The sequence below is a fragment of the Callospermophilus lateralis genome, chromosome 2 (genome assembly GCF_048772815.1).
Source record: "Callospermophilus lateralis isolate mCalLat2 chromosome 2, mCalLat2.hap1, whole genome shotgun sequence".
Lineage (NCBI taxonomy): Eukaryota > Metazoa > Chordata > Mammalia > Rodentia > Sciuridae > Callospermophilus > Callospermophilus lateralis.
Genome location: NC_135306.1, coordinates 194263150 through 194274601, shown reverse-complemented (window position 1 = coordinate 194274601; position 11452 = coordinate 194263150). Strand labels below are relative to the sequence as shown.

Below are 11452 nucleotides of genomic sequence, written 5' to 3'. Positions count from 1 at the left end.
ATGCACAGTGGGTGTCTAAAAGGTCACTATCAGAGTTTTGAGCTAGATTCTCCAGAAAAGACAGTATTTTTGGAGCTACACAGATTATATTGTAAAGGTATTCCCCATAGATATGATCAACTTAAAGAACTGACTCTACACCACTTTGTATATTTAGGGTTTATGCCACCACTACAAAACCAGAATCTTGAAAGCAGAAAGTCTTTTCCTGTTCATTTTTGCTGACTTCTGTGCCAAGAAGAAAGGTGATTGAAAAAAGATATTAAATGTATGAATAACAGTGGTGCCTTTGTCTGCTCTTCTCCATAGAGACCCATAACTTGTGAGTCCAGCAAAATCATCCAAAGGGAAATTCAATTGTCAAGGGAAGGTATATTGAGCTTCTTGAAAGAAGACCTCAACAGATACTTGCTAAATGCTGACCGTGTGTTCTCCACTGCAGAAGACAGAGAGATGAAGACGTGCTCTATGACAGAGGGCACTCATGGTCCTGTTCATACTTTCAGGCAGGTCCTCTTCTCCTGAGCTCTCATCTCTGAGAGAAGCCTCAGGGTAAAGTCAATGGGACAGAATAACAATGTCACTGAATTTGTCCTCCTGGGCCTCACCCAGGACCCTGATGGACAAAAGGCATTATTCACCTTGTTTTTAATCATCTACATTATGACAATGGTGGGCAACCTGCTCATTGTGGTGACTGTCATTGCCAGTCCTTCCTTGCATTCCCCGATGTACATCTTCCTTGCCTATCTGTCACTCATGGATGCTCTATATTCCAGTGCTATCTCGCCCAAGATGATTACAGACTTACTGTGTGATAAAAAGACAATTTCCTTCCCAGCATGCATGGGCCAGCTCTTCACAGATCACCTATTTGGGGGTGCTGAGGTCTTCCTTCTGGTGGTGATGGCCTATGATCGCTATGTGGCCATCTGTAAGCCACTGCACTACTTGAGCATCATGAACTGGCAGGTTTGCATCCTCCTGTTGGTGGTGACCTGGGCGGGAGGTTTTGTACACTCTGTGGTTCAGCTTGCCTTTGTGTACAATCTCCCCTTCTGTGGTCCAAATGTCATTGACCACTTCATCTGTGACATGTACCCATTACTGGAACTTGCATGCACTGACACCTACTTTATAGGTCTCACCGTGGTTGCCAATGGTGGAGCAATCTGTATGGTCATTTTTATCCTTCTCCTGATCTCCTATGGGTTCATCCTAAACTCCCTTAAAACCTACAGCCTGGAAGGGAGGCGCAAAGCCCTGTCCACCTGCATCTCCCACATCACAGTGGTCATCCTCTTTTTTGCTCCCTGTATTTTCATTTATGTTAGACCTGTTTCCACCTTTCCTATTGATAAACCCATAAGTGTGGTGTTTACAGTTATTACTCCCATGTTGAATCCTCTAATATACACCTTGAGAAATGCAGAGATGAAAAATGCTATGAAAAAACTCTGGTGTAAGAGGTTAGCCACAGGTAAAATAAGAATGGATCCCCACACTGAATCCTTTAGATACTCATTCTGAAACAAGACATAGGTGGTGAATTCTAACAAGAGTTGATGTGGTCAACTCAACGTATTCTCTAGAGATGCTTCTTTTAATGTATAATCCTCAGAGAGTAGAGTAAATTATCTTTGGATGTAGGATCAAATTTGAAAAGAATTAGGGATGACGAATAAAAGGTATGGATGTTTGCTCCATTATAAGTAAAAATAAAATGAAGCTAACCTTAAAACTCTTTTTTTTCAATTTATATTGAAAGAAGACTTTAAATAAAGTGTTTTTTTTTATTTGAAAACTTTATCATCCAAATTAAAGAGAAAGCAATTCATCTAACACATAAATTTCTGGAGTCAAAAGAGTAATTCTTAAATTTTAATATTGATTATTCTATCCGTATGACATATATATATTCTTTTAAGATTAATTTTCTTTGGGGGTCAATGTCTATGAATTTTTAGTTTATGATATTTGGACAGCAATTTTATTTATTCAAGACATTAGCAGTGAATGATTTTGTCAGTGGGGATGTCAGTGATGAAAACATATTTGAGTTCTTGATTATAAAGCAGGTATTTTGTTTTAGAAAAACTTACAATCCAGGTTGTAAACATTTTTATTATTTGCTGTACTAGTAATCATGTTCAGTTTTACCACTCTTCAAAAAACAGGTAAAGCTTCTTATTATGTCTCCATGATGCTGAAGATGTTATTATTAAAGAAATGATGCTTTTCATAAGCCTCTGTCCCTTAAAACTTGTATTCAACTTAAATATTTATAGGCTTAAATTTATTTGTTATTGTATAAATGATATTTTATTTACAATTTTGTGCAAAACCCAGCTTTCCTCTTGGAACATCACAAAGAAGATAGGATTGCTTTCATTGCAATTTAGATCATCATGTATGCTCCATAAGAGATTTCTAACTGAAAGAAATCTTTTAATTTTCGAAAGGATGTTCATGCGCTCAGTTTCAAGGGTAATTGTGAGATTTTTTTCCTCCTATTGCTGCATTTTAACTTGTACTCCTACCTCAGTGTATGACAGTTGCACTGTTATTGATCCTCACCAATTGCACCTGATGATGTGAATTGTCTGGGTTTAAGACTCTGAGATCTTTGTGATTTTAGTTTGCAATCCATTTTGTTACTGAAGCTGAACATATTCACATTTACAGAATATCCATTTTTTCTGTTGTTCTATGAAATGTGTATCCATGTTTTTTGCTAAATTTGCACATTGTTTTTCCATTATTTTTAAATTGTTGAAGCCATTTAGGAATCCTGTGTACAAAGTATGTATTGATTATATACTCAATTGTTGTGAACTCTCCATTTTTGTTTTATATTTTTTATCATTTAATTTGATGAGTGGGAACATTTTAGTCTTTTTTATTTTAATATACTTTATTCATTTTCAAGCTAACAAATAAAAATTGTATAACTTATTAAAAAAGTTCATTGTTTTGAACTATGTACACTTGTAGAGTGAGTGGTTCAGTCAAGAATTCCTCATGTAATTAGCATTTCTGCAGTGAGAACACTTACAGTCTACTTTTTCAGCCATTTTCAATAACATGATTTTATTAACCATGGTCACCATATTGTATAATAGGACTCTTGAACTTATCTCTCTGAAAATATCTATCCCTTGAGCAGCATCTCCCCGTCTCCCTTAGTCCAGGCACTGGTAACCACCATTCTGCTATTTCTGAATTCAGCCTTTTAGATTCCACATATAAACACAAATTCACAGTGTTTGTTTTTGTGCACCTGATTTGTTTAACTTAATATAATCTTCTGCAGGTTCACCTATGTGACCATATATGAAAGAATGTCCTGTCTTATGGCTGACTACTATTTCCTTGTGCATTTACTATTTCTTCACCCACACATTCATCCACTGATATACACTTTGCTTGATTGCATGTATTTTCTATTTTCAATAATGTTGCAGTGAAAATAGATGGGGGTGGAGAGTGGAGACAGTGTCTGGGAGACCAGTGTTTAAGACTGAGGTCTCTGATGACTTCATGGCTTTAGCATACTTGGTGACTGGGAAGTTTCTGTGCAAACCCATAGGATGCCCAGTGGCTAAGGAGATATCCTCCATACTGGAGAGTCTTATCAGCCTAGACCTATTCTCAGGCACTGCAGCTCCTGGGAATGAAGGAACTTCCTTGCTGAGCTAACCACAACATTTTACCAGTTCTGCTGCTCCTGAATCTGCCCATTATTTAGTAACTGTAAAATATGGACTTTCTTGAGAGCTGCACCATGCTCCTTACGTTGCACATTGCAATGTAGAATGTAAATGAAGAAATAGCTGCATACTGTTGCTAACTCTGTAACTTTCATGACTACAAAGAACAATGCTTGCATAGTCTTAAATCTGATTTAGAGTCATATATAATAAAGATCACTGGTGTAATTCTTTAGACCTGCTTCTCCATCACAGACCATCACTCCATCTGACCCCAGCTTTATCTTCAAGATGTGCATTTTTTTATTGGTTGTTCAAAATATTACAAAGCTCTTGACATATCATATTTCATACATTAGACTCAAGTGGATTATGAACTCCCATTTTTACCCCAAATACAGATTGAAGAATCACATTGGTTACACATCCACATTTTTACATAATGCCATATTAGTAACTGTTGTATTCTGCTACCTTTCCTATCCTCTACTATCCTCCCTCCCTTCCCCTCCCATCTTCTCTCTCTACCCCATCTACTGTAATTCATTTCTCTCCTTGTTTTTTTTCCCATTCCCCTCACAACCTCTTATATGTAATTTTGTATAACAATGAGGGTCTTCTTTCATTTCCATGAAATTTCCCTTTTCTCTCCCTTTCCCTCCCACCTCATGTCTGTTTAATGTTAATCTTTTTCTCCTGCTCTTCCTCCCTGCTCTGTTTTTAGTTGCTCTCATTATATCAAAGAAGACATTTGGAATTTGTTTTTTAGGGATTGACTAGCTTCACTTAGCATAATCTGCTCTAGTGCCATCCATTACTCTGCAAATTCCATGATTTTGTCATTTTTTACTGCTGCATAATACTCCATTGTGTATAAATGCCACATTTTTTTTATCCATTCATCTATTGAGGACATCTGGGTTGGTTCCACAGTCTAGCGATTGTGAATGTGCTGCTATGAACATCGATGTGGCAGTATCCCTGTAGTACACTCTTTAAAGGTCTTCAGGGAATAGTCCGAGAAGGGCAATAGCTGGGTCAAATGGTGGTTCCATTCCCAGCTTTCCCAGGAATCTCCATACTGCTTTCCAAATTGGCTGCACCAATTTGCAGTCCCACCAGCAGTGTATGAGTGTACCCTTTTCCCCACATCCTAGTCAGCACTTGTTGTTGTTTGTTTGATTCTTTATTTCTCACAATCTCCCATCACCCCTCGCTGGAACCTGCTAGTCTGGCCACACTGGTGGCGACAGATGTGTAGATGTCTCTTAGAGATACTGATTTCATGCACTGTAGGTGCATATAGCTGTGAGGTGGTATCTCCTTGTGGTTTTAATTTTCATTTCTGTGGTGATTAGTGATTTTGACTATTTTCCCATTAATCTGCTGGTCTTGATAAATGATTATTCAGATATTATTTCCATCTTAAAATAAGTTTGTTTCTTTTCTTACCATTACTACTCTCATATAAATATTCTTTTATCCTAAATCCATTTGTAACACATTCCTTTTAAAAATCCTCCTATGTTCATTATATGTAGTACTTAATATTTATGCATTTCTATACTACCTTCTTGAGATTGATTATTCCTATGCCGATATCCTTTTATTTTAGTTCATGTAAATAAAAGTTTCACCACTCAACACTCTTATTACAACAACATATTCCAACATTATTAATAGAATTTCAAAAAGTTGCATAAATCTACTAGGATTTTTGATCTGCAATGTATGTAATGTATCATTAACTTGGAAAAGAATTGGCATCTTGATCACATTCAATAACTCTATTTGGAAACATGAACTGTCTATTATCTAAGTCTGAGATTCTTCAGTAATTCAGTTTGTTTGTTTGTTTCTATAATTTTAAATATTTCCCTTTTTTGTTTGAGTTTATATTTTGTAATTTGGGTTGCTTTAATTTAAGATTCCTTTCTACATTTTATTTTCTACATCATTGTGAATGGTATTCAAGAAAGTTTAACCTTGAGTTCATTCACTTTACTCACCTCCCTTACTTTATATGACAAATTTTTAGTTTACTCTTTTGGAGTTGCTAAATTAAAAAATGATACCATTTTAGCTAGGCATGGTGGCGTATGCCAGTGATCCCAGCAGCTCTTGATATTGAGACAGGAGGATCACAAGTTCAAAACCAGCCTCACAAAAGTGAGGCACTGAGTACTCAGCGAGATCCTGTGTCTAAATAAAATACAAAATAGGGCTGGACCCTGTGGTGGAGTACTCCTGAGTTCAATCCCTTGTTCAATCCCCCACACCCCCACCCCCACAAAATGATACCATCTTAAATATTGATTCTTCTTTCCAGTGTTTTTGTCACCCATCTCTTTAATATATCAGTATAAGGTTAGTATAGGAAAACAGGGATTCATAACTGCAATGCTCAAATTCCCATCTCAGTTGGTCCCTGTGCTTCTTCACATTTCTCATTCCCACCTGGTGTTTGTGAGGAACAATCTAAGAGTTAACACATTTTCTTTTAAAGGTGAAAATGAGGCATATATGGATATACTCACATAGTGCTGACCTCAGGCAGAATACTGCTCATTACAGTCATTCAAGGGTGGACCTCAAAGGGAACAGTGAGGGGAATATTTAGGGTTAAATCTGGGATGATGCTTTGAATTTAGTCACTATGTCTGCACAGTTTATTTTATCTTTGAATTGCCCTTCACTAGTGTGATTTAGCGTTGCCTAACAATTTGAGAAGTGTCTCCCATTTTCTTTGTGGAATGTGTTTCAGATTTGGTAGTTTATTTCTTATGAGGTTAAAGTTATGCGTATTTGAAATGCATACTACATCATGGCTCATCTTTGGCTGAATCTAGTTAATGGATGAATTAAGGGTATAGAAGTTCAGCCTAGTTAACCTGTGCTAGATATCTCTGAGGCCATCTCTACTGCAGAATTTCCTATTATATGGGCCTTCAATGTGTCCACATTCATATGAATCTCTCCCTCTGTATGCTCCAGTTTTGTTACAGGTGTTATTCCTCTAGGTCACACACCAATAAATCACATGCACCTGAATCTCTATAAGAAACAATTGCTCTGGGGAACGCAATTTACACATTTTGTAAAGTTTCCTTTGCTTTTTGGTTCTTTGGAAGGGGTCATGAGTTGAATTGTTTTATTTTCGCTCTCTGATTTCTTATTACTATTGCTTTGTTTGGAGTTACAGTCATTTTTGTCTTGGCTTCAATTTGAGGTCCCTAAGCATGACTTCTATGTGGATAGAGTAAACGGAGCTCTGGGTGTCTCAGACAACATCTAGTACACAAGTGCCCTCTCTTATTTATTCACTTTTTATGTATTAAAAATTATAAATAGGGAAATAAGAGTGAGAATATCTTTATACTTTATTGTTCTTTTTTCCCTTATTTTCTCATTTTCTTCTTTTCCTTTGCTGTCAAGTCTCCCAAGAGCTCTTTTCAATTCTGCTCATTCTCATCTTCCCCAGAAGAAATGTCTTTTTGAGAATGATATGTCAAAGAGAAACCTTCTCTTTGCTCTTAGATTACTATTTTTCTTTTAACTTTCCTAAAGTTATCATCCAGGAGAAGCATCTGAAAATATACAATCTATTGGAAGGATCGGGTGAAAGGTTTCCATTCTCTGGGACACACTTCCTCGGTGAATGTAATCTGGAACAAGGGACCTCAGGGACCATTTGAACATCTCAAGTCAAGTATTTTGCTATTAATTGTTTATGAAGTGCCTAGTCAAATCTTCCCTTAATTAGGAGAAAAAAAAATTCTGTGGGTATTAATGTTACTGTCAAGATGGAAAATAAAGGCCACTACAATTGCAGACATGAGCTATATTGGCACTGTTGTGTCAATACTTTCAAAATATCAAAAAATGCCATGTTTTAAATTCTCCATTACTGTGCACTACTGACTAAAAATAAGTTTGTTCAATTTGGTCAACAAGCATAGCAATTAAGTTTTATTTGTTTACTTATTATTTATAGACTCAATAGTAACTCTCAAATTTGATGATCCATTAAGCATATTGACTGATCATTGTTGAAGCCAACTCTGGATAAATCTATAATTTACAATGTAAAATGCTTTTGAGAAAATGTGCAGGCTATAGGAGTTACATTTCTGTGTGACAAAGCATTTATAGTAGTTGCCTCTGGATTGGCAGGGTGGCAGTCCTGACTTACCTTCATCAGACTCAGCCATCATTTTTTAGGACCAAAAATAAAACTGGAGAAACTTGGATTTGGAGCAAGTAACCAAAGAAGAAATTGAAAACCCAGGTAACATATTTACAAAACTCATCATTTCTATTATTAATAGGGCAATACCAGCTTATTTTGAATGAATTGCACAACTTTATTATGAAGTTGGTTTTATAATTTACCTTTAAAGTTTTATGCCAAAACCAAGAAGAGAGTAGATGGATTTTCTTCATTTCTTAATATGTTACTAGAATAAGTACAATGGCAATAATTTTCTCCAAGTTTTGTATTAGAGATATTTTAAATACATAACAAAATATAGAAAACATATGATACGATATAACATTATAGCATGACACATATTTATTATATTTATAATATATTTTATAGTGTAAAACAGACATTTTATATAATTTATACAATATAATAATTACTTGTTTTATGTAATAAAATATTATTACATTTTAGAGATATGCTATGATTTGTTTATCCATTTATTAGTTGATGGACATTTGGGTTGTTTCTACCTTTAGGCTATTGTAAAAAATGCTGGTGTGAACATTATTGTATGAATGATTTTTCTGGTATATGCTTCTAACTTACATCTATATGTGTAAGCTTAATATTTGCACATGAATTGAATATCAAAACTTACATTTCTAGATGTGTAAATTCCATTTTTACATATGAATTGAATATCAAAACTTATATTTTGAGGTATACATTAATAACCTTTCATTATAAAATGTGGAACCTCATGTTCAGAAAAATTTAATTTATATAGCCACATTTACTCTTTCAAAGATGTGTTGTGGATATGAATATCGTTAGTACAAGATCTACAGAATCTTAAATAAAATGCCTTTCTTCCTATGGGTCAATTGTATGGACATTTTCTCATGTCTAGGGTCCTAAAAATACAATGAATGCAGCTGGGCACATGACATTATGCATACCATTAACCCTCTAATTAAAAAGATTCCTGAGTTTCAATTTAGTTTCTATGATAAATTTCCAAGACAGTTATGCATGTGGAGAAAGAAAAACAATGGATTTTCCTACAGTAATGTGAGTGGTAAAGGAAAGACACTCTCCATACCCATATACAATAGTGATGTAATCAATCCATCCATCCTCCGGGAATGCTCCACTGGGTACTAAGGGATGGGATTTGGGGAAAATTCATACAACTCTACAAAGATGTGGCTTTAATTAAAGTTATATGGGGAAAACAAATAACAGAAAATACTTACTGTGTTCACTATTTACCAGTTTTCTGAGCTCTTACCTGCATTATCCTATTGATCCTTAAAATTTTGCTACATGTTAGATGCTCTTACAATTTCATTCCACAGACAATATTGAATAATTTATCCAAAGTTGTCCATAGGAAAAAAAAAATTCTGACCCTTCCTACTAACAGACTACTGTGGAAGGTCAAGCCCAGCAGCCCAGATCCACCCATATTGGCCTCTGCAGGGCCCAGGCTCACAGCAAGCCTGGTCCACCCCTTTTCTGGCATGGCAGACACTCTCCAGACTCTAGCCTTTGGTTCATGACCACTCCTTTTGACCAGTGGACTACCACAAGAGCCAAGATCCAGCCCAGACAGCCCACACCAACCCATACAGGTTCCAGGCTCTCAGTAGGCCCAGTTGACCCTTCCTCTCGTGGGGCAGATGCCTTTGGTGTAGGAATACCCCTTCCAACTAGCAGACTACCACAGGAGGTCAAGCCCAGGGGCCAGGTCCACCCACACCCACCTGTGCTGGACCTAGGAAAACAGCAGGCTCAGTCCACCCCTCCCTAGATGGGGCAGACACCTGACAGAGCCTAGCCTCAGGCACAGGACCACCCCTTCCAACCAGCAGACTATTGTGGGAGATCAAGCCCAGTGGCCCAGATCTACCCATGCAAACTTGCACAGGAGCCAGGTCAAGAATGCAGTAGCATAACTGAGGAACACCAGAAGTGTCTGGAAGCCCAACATCAAGGTGAGGTACAGATAATCTGCATGGGTACTACAAGAATATAAAGAAGGATCTGTAATATCTCAGATCCACAATTCAAGAAAGGAAGAAACATAGCATGAAACAGCAAGGGAGGAAAGTGCCCCAAACAAACCAGGACACTATAATAACAGAACCCATGGACAGCAAAGTTGATGAAATGTCAGAGAAGGCATTCAGAAGGTTCATAATTAAAATAATCTATGAATTAAAGAATGACCAAAATGAGAAAATACAGGCAAAAATTGATCACTCCAACAATGAGATAAGAGAGCAAATACAGGTAGCAAAAGATTACTTTGAGAGATAGAGACCCTGAGGTGTGTGTGTGGGAACAGTCAGAAATACTTGAAATGAGGGATACAATAAATCAAATAAAAAACTCAATAGAAAGCATAGCCAAAAGACTACATCACTTGGAAGAAAGAACATCAGATAATGAAGACAAAGTGTACAACCTAGAAAATAAAGTTGATCACACAGTGAAGAAAGTTAGAAACCATGAACAGAACATCCAAGAATTATGGAACAGCATCAAAAGACCCAAACGAAGAGTTATTGGGATACAGTAATTCACAGAGTTTGAAAGGAATGTGCAATCTCTTCAATGAGTTAATACCAGAAAATTTCCCAAATATTAAGAACAAATTGGAAAACCAAATACAAGAGGCTTACAGGACACCAAATGTACAAAATTACAACAGATCTACACCAAGGCACATTATAATGAAAATGCCTAGCATAAAGAATAAGGATAGAATCTTAAAAGCCACAAGAGATGGGAATCAGATCACATAGAGGAGGAGACAAATTCAAATCTCAACAGATTTTTAAACCCAGACCCTCAAAGCCAGGAGATCATGGAAGAACATATACCAAGATCTGAAACAAAATAGATGCCAACTAAGAATCTTACATCAAGCAAAACTAAATTTTAGATTTTATCAAATCTAAAATAACCTTCTATGATAAACAAAAGTTAAAAGAAGTTAAAACTAGAAAGGCTGCATTGCAGCAAGAATGGTAGAATGTGATAGACATCATTACCCAAAGTACATGTATGAAGACACGAGTAGGTGAAAACATATTTTATATACAACCAGAGATATGAAAACTTGAGCTGTATATGTGTAATAAGAATTGTAATGCATTCTGATGTCACTTAAAAAAAAGTCAATTTAAAAAAAAAAGCCTGCACTACAGAACATCCTCAGCAAAATATTCCAAGAGGAAATGAAAAACAATGATGAAAATCAGCACAGAGAGGGATTACACTAAAGGAAAATCTAATCATAGGAGAAACCAAGTCGCATTAAATACCAAAAATAAACAAAAATGTCTGGCAATATAAATAATGTCTCTATAATAACCCTGGATGTTAATGGCCCAAACTCACCAAAAACTCAAAACACATAGACTAGCAAACTGGATAAAAAAGAAAAAGACCCACCAATATGCTGCCTCCGAGAGACTCATTTCAGAGAAAAAAGACATTCACAGACTGAAGCTGAAAGGGTTGGGAA

At 36.2% G+C, this 11452-nt stretch overlaps 1 protein-coding gene across 1 annotated transcript; it reads left to right on the top strand.

Moving 5' to 3' along the window:
* The first annotated feature begins 561 nt into the window (after positions 1-561).
* On the top strand, positions 562-1530 carry LOC143391676 (olfactory receptor 4A5-like). Its single transcript, XM_076844434.2, has one exon. The coding sequence runs from the start codon at positions 562-564 to the stop codon at positions 1528-1530; it is 969 nt and encodes a 322-aa protein (XP_076700549.2).
* The last annotated feature ends 9922 nt before the right edge of the window (positions 1531-11452 follow it).